At 45.9% G+C, this 20,079-nt stretch overlaps 1 protein-coding gene across 6 annotated transcripts in view; it reads left to right on the forward strand.

The window, feature by feature from the left end:
* The window catches only part of LOC146808458 (transient receptor potential cation channel subfamily M member 2-like), a 729,321-nt gene that overhangs the window by 477,184 nt on the left and 232,058 nt on the right, over nucleotides 1-20,079 (forward strand). For all 6 annotated transcript variants that reach the window (XM_085623568.1, XM_085623566.1, XM_085623567.1 and 3 more), the window contains exons 24-25: nucleotides 4,396-4,528; nucleotides 17,804-17,891. In XM_085623568.1, coding sequence (XP_085479694.1) covers nucleotides 4,396-4,528; nucleotides 17,804-17,891 — 221 coding nt within the window. The remainder of the gene's footprint in view (nucleotides 1-4,395; nucleotides 4,529-17,803; nucleotides 17,892-20,079) is intronic.

Below are 20,079 nucleotides of genomic sequence, written 5' to 3' on the forward strand. Positions count from 1 at the left end.
TTGTGCTGGCTTGAACCCCCATTTGCCCTGAGCTTAAGTCTAGGTGCTCTGCTCCCACAACCCAGTGGCCTGCTCGTCAGCAGACCACCAACGGGAGGCCCCCTATCCCCCACTGGATAACATTGGGCCTCAGCACTCTGCACACGGCCGCCCTAGTGCTGCTGAGGGTGTAACAAGAATGCATCCTTGACCCTGGGGGACCCCTGAGTCTAACCCCAGAATACCAACTTCAACAACAAAGTACTTACCTGCTAACCGATAAAACTATTTTCCTCCATAGGATAACATTGACTGTTTTCCTATAAAAAGTTTCTAATTGTGGAGTTGGATAATCTATAAAAACCTTTAAAACTGTAAGTAAATAACCAAAACTCTTATACTTACTGTTTACAGGAAATGTCCCAGTGCAGTATCCAGGTGTACTGCACTGTGGAAGAAAAGTGATCTGTAAAGTAATCTACTTGACATTCTACTAAAAAGCCTATATACAGTATATGTACAGGATATCAAAAGCATTGCGTTACCAGTAAATCAACTGTAATCAAACCAAACTGCATTGCTACTGTAAAGTATTTATTGCTTACCTGTGCCAGGCATGCTTTGTTCTAGAAAATAAAAAACGAAAAAAATATTTTTATGCAGAACTAATTGGTCTTAAGTACAGTCTTTGTTTGAGTGTGTGATATCATTTGCTGACTGAGTGTGTACATCATATGCTTAACACTACCCTCTGATACTGCCTTACTGCTCGACCACACTACCACAAACAGAGAGTACGGTTCTATCTAACTTTAACCTCTGCCTACCTTTAGGTTCCACTGGAATCTGTGCACACTATACCTTACTTTAGTATAGTATATACAGTGCCAGCTTCCTACACCCAGATGTACAACCTTTTGCATTGTGTTTGCGTCACTAAAGTGATGCAAACCTTCGCAAAATATATTTTTTATTTGCTTTCTGGTGCAAAACTTGTTTTGCTCTAGAAAGTTGCCTAACAGTAACGCAAAGCAGCGTAAAGCATCAAGTGGCGTTACATGGGTGGTACAACAAACAAATGATGGACGGAATGCTGACAATGCAGACATTCTCCCCCAGTCAAGAGATCTGGGTTAAATCCATCGTTCTTTTGCCCACTACACCACCCCAGTTTAGACATGGCCATATGCAAATCAGTCTTGACCCTGTGCCTCATGGGAACAGTCCAGCCCGAACTGCCAAGCCATGTCTTCCCTGGACCGGAATCAAGCATCCTAGGACCGGTTTCTGGCTATCAGCCGTCATCAGCCAGGATAGCTTGACTCCAGTGGCGTAGTGAGCACGGGTCCCACGTCTGGGAATACCCATCCCACTTAGGGCGAAAAGCGTTACAACAAACAAATGATGGACGGAATGCTGACAATGCAGACATTCTCCCCAAGTCAAGAGATCTGGGTTAAATCCATCGTTCTTTTGCCAACTACACCACCCCAGTTTAGACATGGCCATATGCAAATCAGTCTTGACCCTGTGCCTCATGGGAACAGTCCAGCCCGAACTGCCAAGCCATGTCTTCCCTGGACCGGAATCAAGCATCCTAGGACCGGTTTCTGGCTATCAGCCGTCATCAGCCAGGATAGCTTGACTCCAGTGGCGTAGTGAGCACGGGTCCCACGTCTGGGAATACCCATCCCACTTAGGGCGAAAAGCGTTACAACAAACAAATGATGGACGGAATGCTGACAATGCAGACATTCTCCCCCAGTCAAGAGATCTGGGTTAAATCCATCGTTCTTTTGCCCACTACACCACCCCAGTTTAGACATGGCCATATGCAAATCAGTCTTGACCCTGTGCCTCATGGGAACAGTCCAGCCCGAACTGCCAAGCCATGTCTTCCCTGGACCGGAATCAAGCATCCTAGGACCGGTTTCTGGCTATCAGCCGTCATCAGCCAGGATAGCTTGACTCCAGTGGCGTAGTGAGCACGGGTCCCACGTCTGGGAATACCCATCCCACTTAGGGCGAAAAGCGTTACAACAAACAAATGATGGACGGAATGCTGACAATGCAGACATTCTCCCCCAGTCAAGAGATCTGGGTTAAATCCATCGTTCTTTTGCCCACTACACCACCCCAGTTTAGACATGGCCATATGCAAATCAGTCTTGACCCTGTGCCTCATGGGAACAGTCCAGCCCGAACTGCCAAGCCATGTCTTCCCTGGACCGGAATCAAGCATCCTAGGACCGGTTTCTGGCTATCAGCCGTCATCAGCCAGGATAGCTTGACTCCAGTGGCGTAGTGAGCACGGGTCCCACGTCTGGGAATACCCATCCCACTTAGGGCGAAAAGCGTTACAACAAACAAATGATGGACGGAATGCTGACAATGCAGACATTCTCCCCCAGTCAAGAGATCTGGGTTAAATCCATCGTTCTTTTGCCCACTACACCACCCCAGTTTAGACATGGCCATATGCAAATCAGTCTTGACCCTGTGCCTCATGGGAACAGTCCAGCCCGAACTGCCAAGCCATGTCTTCCCTGGACCGGAATCAAGCATCCTAGGACCGGTTTCTGGCTATCAGCCGTCATCAGCCAGGATAGCTTGACTCCAGTGGCATAGTGAGCACGGGTCCCACGTCTGGGAATACCCATCCCACTTAGGGCGAAAAGCGTTACAACAAACAAATGATGGACGGAATGCTGACAATGCAGACATTCTCCCCCAGTCAAGAGATCTGGGTTAAATCCATCGTTCTTTTGCCCACTACACCACCCCAGTTTAGACATGGCCATATGCAAATCAGTCTTGACCCTGTGCCTCATGGGAACAGTCCAGCCCGAACTGCCAAGCCATGTCTTCCCTGGACCGGAATCATGGGTGGTATACAGGCGTTCACATGCAACCATCATTACATTTTGATGCAAAACCCTATCTACTAACAATAGTAGACAGGGTTTTGTGCCAATAAATAACGCTGCTTTGAAGCAGATGTTAAAAATGAGAAATGCCTTACTTCTATTAATGCTTCCCACTTTCTATGTGTGCTGCATTGCACAGCACACACCCAAAACATTTTTAAGTTAGTCTAATCTATCATACTACTTGAAGGGTACCAAACCCTATGCTAGACTCCCACACACACACACTCTTGCACTATGGTGATGGTGCAAATGTGCCTGTGTGGTGCTTGGCGGCCTGATTGTCCTCAGGCACTAGAGAAAGGTGAGGAGAGAGTCATATCTCAGTAGATTTGCGCTGTCCTTCCCTATGCCCCTCAAGCAGCACAGCATTTTTGGGTAGTGCGCAGCATTGTGTGAGAGGTTTGTAAATCTGGGCTGTAGTTACTAAGGAGAAGGCATGTTTCCTGTGGCAAGGCTGTCAATGCTGTCCTTGACCCCAGTAGTAAATAATGGAGGGTGAATTAGCATTGATGGTGTTGACACCTCAAAAATGCACAGTCGGAATGGATGCCAAACATTTCATTATCTTAATGTGGTGTAGTTCACCACAAAAAAATCATTTAAAAGGGCTTGAGTTATATATCTATGGAGGTGTGGATTGAGAGTGGGCCGTAGTTCAGAAAGTCAGGGTAATGGGCTCTGAGATAGCTGATTGTCCAGAAAGGGTTGGTTAGAGGGGGCAGAGTTTGTATCAAAGGATGGGGCTTGGTTGAAGAGAGAGGGCCGATTCACAAAGGTAAACTTAGACCAAACGTCTAAGTTTACGACTTTAAGTATTCACAAAGGTAAGTTACGAGTAGTATCTTTACGTCCACACTCGGGCCGGAATTTTCTGGCTCGCCTGCAGAGAAAACAACTCCACACCCAGAGTGTATTCTCCCACTCTGATCTATGTACTCGGGGCGGAGATTCTGGTTCGAGTGCAGACTTAAAGATACTACACGTAATTTACCTTTGTGAATACTGAACATCGTAAACCTAGACTTTTGGTCTAAGTTTAACTTTGTGAATCAAGCGCAGAGATCTGCCACCTTCCTCTTTTGAGTTTGATGGATGACATTTGATTAACTCGTAATGTTCATAGCACAGAGTACTTGGAGAGGACCTCTTGCTTCTGAAGTTGGCTCATCATCAAGTACCCTTGAGTCTGTGGTTCTGCAGAGGCCTAGAGAGTGGGCAAGGTTGCTCAAGTTTACATAACAGCTAGTTGAACATATCAGACCTTACACTTTCTCCTACATATGAACAAAGATGGCTACTAAAAATATTGATAAATGGTGGCAGTATGTGCAGGGTATATTGTCAACATGTGAGACTTCTAGAAGGTGTTGTAAGATGTTACAATTATATGTGAGGTTTCGCTTATGTCATCTGCTATTGAGGTATGTATGGATATTGTTGAAGCTTGTATGCACTTTTTCTGATTTATCTGTAATTTCTGTGACAGTGCACCGGTTGGATGAGAATGAGACAGCGACTCTCTTGTCCTGGGAGGAATATATGAAGGAAAACTATGTCCTTAACCAGCGAGATGCGCAAAATCAGAGCTCAGACATGAAAATAAGAGATACCTCAGACAAGTAAGTGTCTCTCTCAAACCCCTCTAATTGTGATGGTGATAGAGATCTGTCCCACTTCTAACTCTCAAGAGCACTCATTTCATTATGGCAGTCTGTACAAGCCTCCTCTCTTTCTCACTCTTTGACTGACTCGCTTGCTCACTCATTCATATTCTCCACTGCCTGTCATAGGAGCTGCCTATTGGAACAAGACTAAGGCTGATTTGCATGGGGCTGGTTGCTGTCTGAGTGTGATAGACACAATAATGCGAGACTGTGGATGTCAAGTCCAATGCCTCTATCTCCCCCGACTAACCCTCGGAATTAGGTCAAGGATGTTAATGAAGGCAGGCCCACACTAGAAAATAGAGCAACAATGGAGTCTGCAGTCTGGTGGTCAGAAAAAAATAAGAAGGTATACCAAAAGATAACAGAGTTCAAGACTTTCCAGGTGCGACTAGCTCCAGCGTTCTTTGAGTCCTGCTCAGGGGCTGAAGACGGAAAGCCTCTGCTGCACTGGGAAAGAGGGGCACCGGGCAAGGAGACAAACTCAAAAGAGGGTAACAAAGCAGGCAACCACTAGCTACAGATAAGGATACTACAGGATTGAAGGGACCCAAAAAGGTGAAAAACAACAAAGGCGGCGGGACAAGCCAGGTGTGAACCAAGGGAATAACAAATAATCGCACTAACCTCTGTTGCCAGACAAGAGAACTCTATAAAGGTCTGGTCTGAATACCTAGTTTGCCACTTTTTACCTTAACTTTGTTGGCCTCTTGTGGTAAATTAATTAATTACCAGGTCTGAATGGTCTAGTGGCTTGGGCTGTGCTTATGAGTCTGGGAAATATGATTTAACGTGTATGAATGTGTATTTTCCACAGACCTCTGAGCCATCTCTTCCAAGTTCCCATTCTTCTGTGTTCTAAAGTGTTTTGTGGCCTGACATCATCAACCCACCTCCCACGTATCCCCTTCTCCGTGGGGTTCAGGTTTGGATGGGATTTTCTTTTGAAACGTGGATACCAATTGAGGGACAAAGGAAGCTGGTTCCCATAAACTGTCAGACAGCACATACCCTTTCCAAGTTACCAAAATAGACCTCTGCACCACCGAGCGTCCAAAATGTCCTCTTGCTCATAATAGGATGTTCCAGCTACCAAAGCAAGGGGAGGAGTGAAGGACTAGCTGAATGGGCTATCTTGAAGGCAGACACTTGGAGAGCCTGAGGAATTTTCCAGTGACCAGGAAGAACTAACCTGATTGCTTCTGTACCAATTAACTTGAGGATAAGAACCAGACAGACAAATTTAGGGGGAAAATTTAATATATCCCCAGAATTGAGAGGTAATCCATGGATAACAAGATCCTTTCCCCAACCGTGTAGGTGGAACGAGGGGCGAGATGTCTGTCAGCATAGTTTTTATATCTTGCTGCTTTGCCATTCTTAGATGTTGTAAAATAGTTGTTGTGCATTTTACTTATTTCCTGTATGGGAGTCTGTTGTGATGAAACTGTGATATGGCAAATCTTTGGTGGCCAAATGTGAGGGGGAACGCAATTTTCAGCCTCTCAGTGTGCCCATCAGACTGTCAATGATAACTTGTTGACATGTAATGTATCACCCCCAAGTCTCAAATAAGACCTCCAGATTTTGACAATAAACTGGGACCCCCTATAGGCTCCACCAGAAAGTAATCCATAAAACTTTACTACTTCCCTCAGAAAAGTAATGTCTAAAGAAGGAGCGGTGGGCTTCTTATCAAGTAGAATGAAATGGTCCCTCTTGGAAAAATTGTTAGCTACAACTAGAAGCAAAAATGTAACTTCTGACTGAAGTAAATCTGTTGTAAAATCTATCAAAATGTAGGACCTGGTTGTTGAGGGTAGGAAGTGAGTGTAGGGCTCGCCTGGCTTTCATTCTAGACATTTTGGCCTGTGCACACACTGAGCACAGTTTAACACAGCAGTCTAAGTCCTTCAGAAGTGACAGGTAATCAGATCTCAAGTCTTCCTCATCTCTGGATGTCCAGCTGTAGGGGAATCATGTCCTCTTTCTAATCTCCTATGTTGGATATCAAGATCAGAGATTATTATTCCTTTGTTGTTCCATAATCATTCATTCTGTTGTTTTCTTTTGTGGGGATCTTGTGATACACATTGTATTTGTGTGTACTGTGGCTTTTTAGCTTATTGACTTGTGTGATTTAGTTTTCTAATTGTATATGTGGGATCTTTTAATTACCTTATTTTTTTATCAAATATTTGCTTTTATGGCCTTTAGTGGCCGAATACGTATCTCTTGACTTGACTTGACTTGACATTGTTTTCTCATTAAACTTCTGATAGTTTTGTAAAAGATGTTCTAAAAATCCTTTATCTGTTTCAGAATAATTGCTCTGTGATTAAAATGCATAAGGGCTGTTGATAGTCTGACGTTTTCCCTTTTTCCTGGATAATGCATCCACCCTCCAATGCCTGTTCCCTGGCCTATAATTGACTCTATAGCAAAACATAGAAAAGGGACCACCTGGTTTTTCTAGGGTTCAGGAATTTCAGGAATTTAAGACACTGTATGTTCTCTTGGTCAGTCCTGATGGTAATATGATTCTCAGTGCCTTCTAAATAATTTCTACAGTAGGAGAGTGCTTTCAGTATTGAGTATGAGTTCTCTGTCACCAATGGCATAGTTGATTTTAGCAGATGCTAAAGTTCTGTAATATTATGCCACCAGGTGGATTTCGCCAGTTAAGTCTCTTTCCATAACAGAATAGCACTTATAACAACGAAGGAAGCATCCGTTTCTATGAGGAAGGGCAATTACAGTCAGGAAGTCTTAGGGTGGAGGCATTTGTAAATGCTTTCTTAAAGGTTTCAAATTATCCCTGTCCCCCGCCCCAGTGAAAAGCAACTCTTTTATGGGTGAACTTCCAAATGTGACACAAAATCTCTGAAAAGTTCTGTATAAAGTGTCTATAAACATTGGAGAACCCTAGGAATGACTATTCTATGACTGTTCGAGGTGGGGTCAATCATGTACTAACTTGATCTTCTACAGATCCATATGAATTCGTTTGAGAGATTCAGGACTTCAGTAATACCACTTTGGACACTTCCAACAGACACTTTTCTGGCTTTGCAAAGTTTAAATATTCTTTTAGTCTTCTTAGCACACCCTTGCCATATTTTTGATGCTTTTCAGATTTTCTAAAAAACAATAAGAACTTTATTAAGATATGTATTATTGTGCATGTCCAACATATCTTGGAAAATGTAATTTACAAAATGTTGGAAAGTTGCAAATGCATTGCACAGCCCAAAGGACATCATCAAATACTAAACACAGTCATCCGTTCATCTCATTGTTGCATCATCACCAAACTATGGGTTCCACAAATATTCATCTTTGAGAAAATCTTTGCTGACTTAATTTGATCTCATAGTACTAAGACTAAAGGGTAAGGGGTATCTATTTCGGGTTATGACTACTAGTGTCAGTTATGTTCGGTGGAGGAAGTTAAATCGTATTAGTTCAAATCTTGCTTACCCAGGACCTCCCGAACCTAAGCACAGGCAGATCCTATCAGTTAGCTGTTTCCAAATATCTGTTTCCTACACAGATCTATAATTGCTCACCTTTTTGGAGCTTTCAAATCACAGCGTTCTATATCTATGTGCTTCTTGTGTGTCGGGACGCACCCAGTTGCAAAACTGCCTTGAGCGCCCTTGTGGGTGCCAGAGCAGTCAGGAACCAAGTCCAGATCCCCCTTGCCATTACTGAGTTTTGCATAATGTGGGAAGTGTCCAGGGCCCACCCCAAATACCTTCTGTGCCTCTTGAAAAGGAAGAAATGTCTCCCCAGATATAAATACCCTAAGGTATGACATCCCCCTTCTTGTCATTGGGACAGCGCCATTACCTCATTTATGCATTTAAAAGGTTGCAGGGACCACTGGTTCAGCACCCTAGAGAAGAACAACCTCCATCGAATATGCTTTGAGATCTGTTCCTGTACAATTCCAGTCTGCCTCTCAATGTATGGGTACTTCTTTGGGATCCGGCTGCCCTCCATGAGCAACTACAAAAGGGAGTCCTCACCGTATATACCCTTGTAGACAGAATGGGAGAACCACTGTTTTTTAAATTGCCACCCGATCCATGATAGACAAGGGAAGAGAGGTCCAGAACCCAATCTAAGTCTGGAGACCCCTCAACACCTGGGTAACCATAATGCGTAATCATGGACAATATTACATCTATCATAAACTATCTTTTAAAACATTGACAAGATTTCTTGGTGAACTCAATGAAATGCTTCCAGTGGCCAATCAAGTAATAGGTGTGGCTGTAGATTCTGCAGAATTGGCTGTCACTAGCTGCTGCCGTGTGCCATATGAACAGAGGTTACCTAGTCAACTACAAGTGGTCAGACAATGTTCTGTTGATAGCCATCTGTGCCATGACCAACATGCCTACAGAAGCACAGAAATTGAAGTGTGCTGATGTTCTTTGGCAATCAGCCAAGCCAGTAATGTACACAGCATGTCCCCCTCCCAATGACGGCACTGCCAATGATAACTCAGTGTGTATTTATCCAGCCTGTCTCTTGTGTCTGTTAGCTCTCTCTTGGCTGCCAGCAGCGATGTGTTGTAGTGGGGGAAGTACGGGATCTGTGCTGGACCTACGCTTGCATCTCCTCCTGAGTCTTCAAGTCATTTTGTAGATGTCCTCGGACCCCACAAATTAAAACTACATGCTTTCCCTAAACTACCACCTTCATCACCTACCATTCATCATCTCCCATTTGTTGCCCCGAGTTTCACTGGTGCCCCAGTTACCCTCAAAGTAGCATGTACTGGCAGTACTGATGGTGTCAACAGCAGTGGGCTCCGTGAGTATCCCTGTTGGAAGTCTCCATGAATTAACTGTATATTCCTGTAATAGCAGAGTGTGGTCAGATAAGATCCTGCCAAAGTACTGGGTCAATCGCACAGCCCTCCCATGACCATTATGCAATCCAACCTACTATATGTTTATGAGCCAGCCAGCGACAAGAATACTCTTTGGCTACAGGGTGAAATTTCCTCCATATGCCAGCACACCCCAGGGAATCCATAGATTCATATGAGTGTGCTCATAGTCATCAAGGAGGTCCTAAATCTTGAAATAATACAGCTGAACATGTGTATTAGGGGCATAAACATTAAGTATGCTGATTACCCTCTCGCCTAACATGCCATAGGAGCATGAGATAACACTTCTCAATATCTGGCTCCAAGTAATTCAGTCTGAAGGGATCTCCAGGTTCCACCCAAATAGACACACCCTGGCATAGGCCGAGTACGTAGATGAGTGGAGTTGTCTGCGCCATTTCTTTGTCCATTTGAGTGCCTCTGAATCAGTGAGATGGGCCTCCTGCATACAGACTTTGTCAAGTTTATGATGTTTTAGGAAGGAGGGCACTTCTGTGGGCATTGAGGGCTCTGACATTCCACATCAGTATTTTCTAATGTGTGACCATCTTTGTAATAATTGTTCAGTGGGAGAGGCTATGAAGCCACTTCCCTGCCAACAACAGGGGAGAGCTTGATAAGACCATGAATGCCTACCCAGGTTACAATGTGGGATACCCAATGCCATGTTTTGCTGCGTTATGGATGTCTGAGTGAAAAGAAATCCTGCAAACAAAAAATGCTCCTGACCTCCCCCCTACGCAAACACTGCCTATTGACGCTGATCAGCTTGCGACCAATCATAGAGCTTCCACAAATGAAGGCCCACTTCAACAGGAACTGTAGTGATAAAATGTGCACTAAGTAACTTACCATCTTAGTGAGCTCGAGAGAAGAAACACAGGAGTATCAATGTGACATCCCCAACCCCTATGGAAGCATGAAGTCAAGGGAGAAGAAAACACTCACTCCAGCCACCCCAGCTGAGTAAACCTTCTTTAGCTTTATATGTTCCTAGCTTTGCCTCGAAAGAGGCCCCTTTGGTATCATGAGCCACCTGCCGAAACCCTGAATTGTGTCATTGTGCAAGAGGACATTTTCCTACTCTCCACCCGAGCCTGCGCCGTTACACATCCTCTGTCTTATTCGAGAACCAGATCGAAACAAGCAAGGCAATGGTCAGCTAGAGGTGAAGGTCTCAGGAGTGAGTCTACTGGCTCTGGTGCGCTCACCCACCTTCAGTCAGGCCCAGATTTGCTACCGAGTTGTGAAAAAATGTGACTTCCCATTGTGGAGAACACAGTGTTTTGCAGGGAAAAGGAGCATATACTTTATTGCCATAACTCAATTTTTTTGTTCAACCAGCTCAAAAGTGCATGAGGCATTGTACCCTCTGAGGATAGGGTGGGAAGATCCCAATAATGGTCCTCCTCATACCTGGCTTCAGGGAGCTCCCTGTGCATTGCAGGATAATGTCTCTGTCTCTGTAGTTTAGGATCTTGGCAGTGAGTGCTCTTGGCAGAACTCCTGGGGGGGGGGGGTGCAGAACAAGCACTCTGTGTACTCTGTCAACTACGAAGCACTGCAAGAGATCTGGGAGTTCAAGTAAGTCTTTTATCCATGATTCCAAGAATTGTTCTGGTTGCATCCCTTAAACCCCTCCAGGAGACCCACAAAATGCACGTTACATCACCGCGTCCATCCTTTCGCAACCGCATCCATTCTTCCGCATCCTCAACCCTGGCGTCGAGCTGGTCAGCCAAAGCCAACAAAGAGTGCACAGTTTTTTATAATTCAGCCACCTCTGTTATCAGTTTCTTCTGTTTCGTTCACTCTCTCACTGACCGTCCATATATTTCCTTTTTTTTAACACTATTTCAAAAATAGCTGAAATGATTTACACCAAATCAAAAAAAGCACACTCACTGAGTCATGATTTAGGTTTCTACCAAATTTGTTGTAATTCTGTTCACCTGTATTGTATCACTATCTACAATTTCTATGGGAACTTGGGGAATCAATCAATCAATCAATCAATCAATCAATCAATCAGGGGAATTGTAAGCATGCTACTCACCCCTGAGGGTCTAAAGGCGCTGGGGGGAAGTAAGCAGCTTCGTTCAACCGAAGAGCCATGTCTTGAGTGTCTTCCTGAAGATGGGAGGGGGTGCATCTGATGTCGATCAGGAGCTCATTCCAGGTCTTGGCCGTGATGTAGGAGAAAGCTATTCCACCTGTTCTGGATCTGCGGATGCGCAGGGTTGTGGCGAGGGTGAGGTCGGCGGATCGGAGGTTTCTCGTGTACATGGAAGGAGATTCTCTCATTGAGGCATTGGGGTCCGGTGTTGTGGAGGCATTTGTAGGCGTCGGTGAGTATCTTAAAAGTAACTCTCTTCTCAACGGGGAGCCAGTGGAGGTTCCGTAGGTGTCGGGTGATGTGTTTGTGTTGAGAGATGCCGAGGACGAGTCTTGCTGCAGTGTTCTGTATGGTCTGGAGTTTGCGGAGCATCGACTTGTTGCTCACGGCGTAGAGGGCGTTTCTGTAGTCCAGTCTGCTGGTTATGAGTGCATGAGTGAAGGTCTTCCTTGGTTGGGGGGAGATCCATTTGAAGGTCTTTCGGAGGATGCGGATGATGTTGAAGCAGCTTGAGGTGACGGCATTGACCTGTCGGGTCATGGCGAGGGAGGAGTCGAGGTTACAGGCGTGGTCTATGGAGGTGAGAGGGCTGCCGAGGGTGGTGACCACCAGGTGTTGTCCCATGCAGAGGGGGAGGGTCCAAGGATGAGGACCTCTGTCTTAACAGAGTTGAGCTTAAGGCAGCTGCTGCTCATCCAGGGTGCAACGTCCTTCATTCCTTCCTGGAAGTTAAGTCTGGTGGTGATGGGGTTCTTGGTGAGGGAAAGGATGAGCTGGGTGTCATCGGCGTAGGATACTATGCTGAGTCTGTGCTGTCTGGCGATGGTGGCGAGGGGGGCCATATAGATGTTGAAGAGTGTGGGCTGAGCGACGATCCCTGGGGTACTCCGCAGTTGATTTCTGTGGGTTCGGAGAGGAAGGGTGGCAGTCTGATTCTTTGGGTTCTGTCGGTGAGGAAGGAGTGGATACAATCGAGGACGGTTCCCTGTATGCCGGCGTCGTGGAGTATGGCGGTAAGTATGCGGTGGGCGACGGTGTCGAACGCTGCAGAGAAGTTGAGTAGGATCAGGGCCTTGGTGTGTCCTTGGTCCAGGAGGTTGCGGATGTTGTCTGCGGCGGCAAGTAGAGCGGCCTCGGTGCTGTGGTTGCTGCGGAATCTGGATTGGGAGGGGTCGAGGATGGAGTTTTCTTCGATGGATTTTGTTATTTGGGCATTGACGGTCTTCTTGGTGACTTTGGCCGCGAAGGGGAGGAGGGAGATAGGTCGGTAGTTCTTGAGGTCTGTGGGATCTGCTGGGGGCTCCTTGAGCAGGGGTCTGACTTTTGCACGTTTCCAGTCACCTGGAAAGATGCCGGTTTTGAAGGTGGTGTTGATGGTGCATAGTAGTTCTGAGCGATGGCGGCTCTGTGGAAGATGTGCAGCGGGCAGGGGTCCGTGGGGGCTCCTGAGTGGATGCCTGTCATGGTTGAAGTGGTATCTTCGGTGGTGACTGGGGTCCTGGAGGAGATGTTGGGCTGGCTGGCGTTGCTGGGGAAGGAGGTGGTTTCTGAGTCAGGTGTCTGGTCGTTGAAGTCATCGTAGAGGCACTTGATTTTCAGATGGAAGTAGGATCCGAGCTTGTTGCAAGGGGCCGGGGGGGGGGGTGATGTCTGTGGTTTTGCTGGGGGGCTTGGTGAATTCCTAAATGACGCTGAAGAGTTCCTTGGAGTTGCTGGAGTTGGCGAGGATCTTGTTCTGGATGAAGGTCCTTTTGGTAGATCTGATGTGTTGGTGGTATTCCGTCATGGCGTTCTTGTAGGTGGTGCGATCTTCTGACGTTTTTCTTTTTCTCCAGTTCTTCTTGAGACGCCTGCAGGTGCTTCTGGATTCTTGGAGGTCAGTGGTGAACCAGTTGGCCTTCCTAGGGTGCTGTCTGTCGGAGTTTTGTGGAGGTGCGAGCTCTTCTGCGCAGTTGGAGATTCATCTGTAGAGTTCTTTGATTGCGAGGCTGGCGTCGGTTGAGGGTGGAGTTGAGCTGTTCCTCAGTAACTTTGCCCCAGTTCCTTCATAGGGGGCACGGTGCAAGTTTGGGCGGCATGGGTTTGTGGACGTGGAAGTGTATGCAGAGGTGGTCCGTCCATGGGGGTTGGGTGGGATGGCTGAAGTGGATGTTGTTACCTCCTGTGAAGATGGAGTTGAGGGTGTGTCCTGCCTTGTGAGTTGGCATGGTGACGAGCTGTTTCAGTCCGATGTTGGCGAGGTTGTCCAGGAGGATGGTGGAGTTGGGGTCGTTGGGGTTGTCGAGGTGGAAGTTCAGGTCTCCGATGAGTAAGTTGTCCATGGATGCGATGGCGTGGGGTGCAATGAGGCCGGCAATGGTAGTGGTGAACAAGGCGCGAGGTCCGGGGTCTGTAGGAAAATTAATTCTGGGACCCTCCTTTTCTCTGCCCCCACAATACTGATCACCCTGAAACTTTCCATGAAGCAGCTAAGGTGGATGAACCTTTTTATGGATTGTTTTGTTTAGATTTGTCAAATGGACCAAAAGTTATTAGCAAAGAAAAAACCCCACTTCTGTCTGTGGCAGACCTGGGCGTCATAGGCTGTGGTGTGTGCTTCATGCCAGCAAGACTTTGCACAGCGCCTTTGTGCTAACAGAGACCTGTGCCTCCCTTAGTACATTTAGTTCGAGCACCAGAGGCACTTTACTGAAAACTGCATAGTTATTGTAAGCATTAATTGTGTGAAGTACTTCTGTCCAAATTAGGCACAGACCCAGCCTTCCTGCACGGTTGCAAAAGGACTCTGCCGGCATCGGGGGTACCTTATCCACCCTGCAGTGGGGGCTGGAACTGTGCAATGACCCAGGTAGACTTGAAGACTTCTACAATGTGGGCAAAGGGACAATTAGTGGTACAGGGGTTGGGCTCTGCAATGAGGGATGAGAGAACAATTACAATGCTAGCTTTTATCGGGTTCACAATTTGCTGGAGGAGATACTCTGGAGCACACAGCCATAGGACGTTGGCTTTGGTACTCGGGGAGGTCTTTGAAGACGTAGGGTGAGACTTTGCTCCCCTCGGTTATTCCTCATCTGTCAGGGTCATGGTCAGGGGAGGCAGAGGGGCTTGGCCACCTCTCTCAGCCCTCAGGCGGTAGCAGATCCAGAGCCTGGTGCTCCCGCCGGGTGAGGAGTATCAAGTAAGATGGGTCTCAGACCCACCGCAGCCTATGAGGGTCTCGTCCTCATCTGTATGTTTAGATTGGGACCTAACCACATCCGATTTTAGTTTCACAAATACAGGTGTGTATACTCTCATTGCACACCCATCAAAACATGTGTATGTTAGTATTCCACTTCACTTCACTTAAACAGACTGCCTAAGGACAGTGTGTATTGTGTATTGTCGTAAGGTAGATTTTTGATGGAGCCTTGCTCGTGATAAATGAAGTTTATGCTGTTTATTTACCAGCCAGTGCTGCTACATGTCCCCATGTCACATTTAAAACATCTAGGGCCTGATTCACAAAGGTAACTTACACTTTAGAGTAAGTTTAGAAATTTTTGGTGTTCCCAAACTGTGCAACTTACCAGAAACAAAAAACAGACAATAGTATGTCCAGCACTACACATGGCCAACCACTGCTACTGCAAACCCCCATAGAAAGCAACGGAGGTAGGTACTAAAAATAGAGCCCTATAGGAAATATTGTGCAATTAAATTACATTATTTGAAATGGTTAAAAATAGAAATATATATATATATATAGTGTATATTTATTATCACACTGTTAGTGTCACCAGAGATGTACATTGGTTGCTTGCTAACGGTGCGATTGAGGTGGTAACCGAGGCAGAGAAGGGTATAGGTGTTATTGCTGATACTTCTTGGTCCACAAGAAGGACAGGGAACGGGGGCTCATCTGAAACTACAGGTTGTAGAATGCCTTGTTCCTGAACGAGAAGTTCAAAATAATGATGTTTTCCCAGATCCTGTTGGCCATGGATCTGAATGACTGGGTGGTGTGGTTTGATTGGCAGTGTGCGTACTTCCATGAGCTGACCCTGAAGTCCCATAGGAAGTACCTCCATATTATGGTACAATCTGAACATTTTTAATTCATTGTCATACCCTTCGGCCTTACCTCATCCCATCTAGTTTTCACAAAGATCGTGTTGTTGATCAAGACCCCTGGTCACATGTTGGAATACATGTATTACCATATCTCCATCACTAGCTTAGGAATGCAAGCTCAAGTCTCAGACCATCTAAAGGATGGCATATCCATCCTGCTGTCCAGATGGCCGTTCTCCCTTTTTTCTGCTGGAGCTTGTAGATGTGATGGACACATCACCTCTGATCAGTGGTGGGGGAGCAATTGGACGATGTGAAGCTCTCTGGCCATTGATGGGACAGTGGTTTCAAAGCAGTCTGGCAGACTTGTGTGCCATCCAGCTGCCCTCAAAGCTTTTCTGTCTTTGATCAAGGGCAGGCCAGCCCAAGTCATGATAGACAACACAACCACCATGTGGTACTGCAAAATCAGGGAAGTGCTGGTTCCTGTGCTGTTGGTTTAGAGGCTTCGAGACAATGACTCGAACCTCACAAAATCTCCCTGACAGTCACCTGAGAGGTTTTCTCAACGTTAGGCTGCACTACCTCAGACTGGGTTATCTGGCCGGTTGTGTGTAGTATCTATATAAGGAAGCGACAAAGGGTTTCCTCACCTGGTGAGAAGGTAGGAGTACTATATTCAGGAGATTCTCTCCACTATCTTCCTGAGTCTCATCTTCCGTGGCCAGGGTGAGAAAGTAAGTGGGAGGTTTGGCAGTTGGTGTGCAGGTTCGTATTTTAATCTTCATTTAACATTTCTGATATTTTAGCTTTTACCAGGTAACTTTAGGGCCCTTTACTTAAGATTCTTGTCAGCATTCGAGGGCTTCCTCAGGCAACTCATGAATGCCTTCCATTGATCGGGCGAAATATTGGTGTTGAATTTTTCTAATCTGCTGTCCTATCTGTGTGAAAAGTACCCTCTGCAGATTAGCACTTGCACTGTTCCCCCTTAGTGCCCTTTTCTGAATCCTTTAACAACGTATGAATACGCTTACCTTATTTCTGATACATACAGTGGGCTGGAGCCCCTCGTGGGGTACTGTTCTGACTTTAGAATGATTCATTTCCATTTTAACCTAAGTACCCTCAATTACATATGGAAAAAGGGCTCAGATCACCTGTTAATGAATGAGAGTTCATGCCAGGGAGTCCAAACGGAAGGTACTCGATCATTTTTAGCAGCCACTCTAGTCCACTGTCCAGTGAAATTGACGGTCACAACTCAGTGGGTTCCCGGAGAGGCTGAATCAGTAGGTTTCCATTGATAAATAGAATTCATCAATAGTGTCGACTCTGGGTATGCAAACAGAGCCACTTGCTCTGTCCTTGGATGGCACTTGCAACACACATCTAATACTCTGACCTCCCCCTTAGCTTATTCCTCATCCTGTCTACATCCTGTTCATCCCTTATGAGTCCTGCACCCTGGGCTTTCAGGCTGACTGCACTGAAGCTTTAGCCTCAAAGGTAGAGTTTGTTTGACACTGCTTGATCTTGCCTTCTTTCTTCGCTTTAGGTGTGTATGGCTTTGCTTGCTGTGTTTGACACTGCTTGAGCTTGCCTTCTTCCTTCGCTTTAGGTGTGTATGGCTTTGCTTGCTGTGTTTGACACTGCTTGAGCTTGCCTTCTTCCTTCGCTTTAGGTGTGTATGGCTTTGCTTGCTGTGTTTGACACTGCTTGATCTTGCCTTCTTCCTTCGCTTTAGGTGTGTATGGCTTTGCTTGCTGTGTTTGACACTGCTTGATCTTGCCTTCTTCCTTCGCTTTAGGTGTGTATGGCTTTGCTTGCTGTGTTTGACACTGCTTGATCTTGCCTTCTTCCTTCGCTTTAGGTGTGTATGGCTTTGCTTGCTGTGTTTGACACTGCTTGATCTTGCCTTCTTCCTTCGCTTTAGGTGTGTATGGCTTTGCTTGCTGTGTTTGACACTGCTTGATCTTGCCTTCTTCCTTCGCTTTAGGTGTGTATGGCTTTGCTTGCTACTACCATTGTCCTTTTATATTTGGTTGCCAGAGTTGTCATGACAGTGCTTACTCTTAAACCCTTTGTTCTCTTTCACGTTGGCCTCATGTTTTGCCTGAGGCGCTGATAACTCATTCTCTCTTCTGTCTAGGGTCGATACAGTAGTCACACTGTTGGAGTTTGAACAAGAGAAGCATAGCAGGATGATGGAGCAGAGGCTGGCGCAGCTGGAAGAACAGGTGATGTGCTTTGCTTGTATTTCATATTTATCAATATATCTAGAAATGTTCATAGAGAGGGATGAGTTGAACTAATCATGTCCCTTTTTGCACTGGTTTATGACTCACATGAACACCTACTATGTAGTTTGCACCCTATATTTAAGAAAGCATCAAATGTGCATGTAGTGACCGTGTAGGAAAATGGTATGGCCCAGTGGACATGGGTAAGAGTTTTGTGTAAATTGTCTACTGTTCAAGTTCTAAATCTGTAGCACTTTAGCCAGTGAATGGCAGTGTTCCTCTCCGTGCGTCTGAAGTTAATAAGTGGTGGAAAATGGCCCTTCCTCCTCCTCTTTTTGCTGAACTCTTTTGCTGGCCATAGGACTCTGAGCCCTTCACCCCTGCCCATCAGTGCTAAAGTGCATGTGCCTCTTCCCTAAGCATGTGTATAGTTGGTGTATATCTGATTGACCTATTTAATTTTCTTGTAAGTCCCTTGTAAGGTGGTATACCATATTCCCAGGGCATGTAAATTAAATGCTACCAGTGAGCTGCAGCACTGATTGTGCCACCTACACAAGTAGCCCTTTGAACATCTCTCAGGCCTGCCACTGCCGTGCCTGTGTGTGCAGTTTAGTGCCAGTTTTTCTTGGCATTTAAACCCACTGGCCAAGCCTTGAACTCCCCTTTCACTACATATATGTCACCTCTAAGGTAGGCCCTAGGTAGCCCTAGGGCAGGGTGCTGTGTAAGTAAAAGTAGGACATGTAATTGTATGTGTTGCATGTCCTGGTAGTGACAAACAGCCCAATTCGTTTTTTCACTACTGTGAGGCCTGCTCCTCTCCTAGGTGAGCATTGGGAATTCCAGCCCTGCCAGGTACCAAGCATCAGGGTTAGACCAACGCATTTTAGTGTGGTGGTCTGCATCAACGAACTAAAATGCATAAGCCTCACATTTATAGCGCCTCCTGAGATCACCAGCGCTCAGGAAGATACAAGTGAGATGGGAGCGCCGCACTCAAGTAAGCAGCATGGATCATGCAATTCTAGCGTTTTTTTAGCCCCCTGACTATCGTCACTATAACTTACTGTGATTTTGCGTCTAGTTACCCTGGACGAATATTGTTTATACGGGGGGCCAAGACCCTTTATTTTATTAGAGGGTGGTTCGTGGGTGATATTTTTGGGCGCCTTTAACTTTTTTCCCCTAGTAGTTGAAGTAGTCTTATGCGGGCTGATCGCTACCTCGGGTGCTACAATAATTTCAGGGATCAAATGAACGGTATGTACCTGCTCAGACTGAGAATTAGTAACCTCAGCAGGTCCACTCAAAAGGGGGCCTGCTAGTGCTTGACAAAATTGAGGTAGTTGAGGTTCTAATGACAACCTGCGCTCAGTAAGCTCTATTTCGTGGGTAAGGACTGATTCTGCTCGTAGTAGAAAGGCATCAAGTGTCCCCACAACCCCACAGTTTAAACCCAGCTTACGTTTAGTCATCTTAAATATTGCTTAGTAATAGTTAATAATATCAGTGTGTAACACAGTACCTCCCAGATTTAGAACTTTGTTACCCGGAAATCAAAAGGTCAATAGTATTGCCCTGCCCGGCCTCCTTCAGGTTCAGACGGGCTAGGATGGGCCTGCCCTTGGCCCGGGCTTTGCCCGGGCACGGCCCACGCGCTTCCCGCGCCGCGGAGAAGTCCAGCGCTTTTCAGCGCACACCAGCAGCACGCTCCTCCCTCCCTGGGTGAGCACGGAATTCTGGGACCTGGAGTCCCCTCAAGGCAAGTGGCAGGTGGCAAACAGTGACTATTAGTCAAATGTAAGAGTAAAATGTAAATACAAGAGCTTAAGGTGACTTATGCGTAGTAATATTAAACAATGAATTGAAAGCTGTGTGTATTTTAATACTGCTTAAAAAAATGGCAACAATAGCAGGAGGATCTAGATGAATACTTACCATTCTACAATGTATAGTGTTTTATCTGAAGGGAGAGAAAGGGATGATTATAACTCACAGGAAGAGGAGAAATATGGTAAGTCCCTTTTGAATAAGTATTGCTAGGATGTTATGTAAGGTACAGAATAGAACGAGCTACTATATCTCCGTTGTTATAGCTCTGTTGCTATAGTGGTGCGGAACCAGGGAGGAGAGAGAAGGGTGTGAGGAGAAATTAAAATGAGGGGAGGGGAGGGAGGATAAC

This window comes from Triturus cristatus, chromosome 8, assembly GCF_964204655.1.
Source record: "Triturus cristatus chromosome 8, aTriCri1.1, whole genome shotgun sequence".
NCBI lineage: Eukaryota > Metazoa > Chordata > Amphibia > Caudata > Salamandridae > Triturus > Triturus cristatus.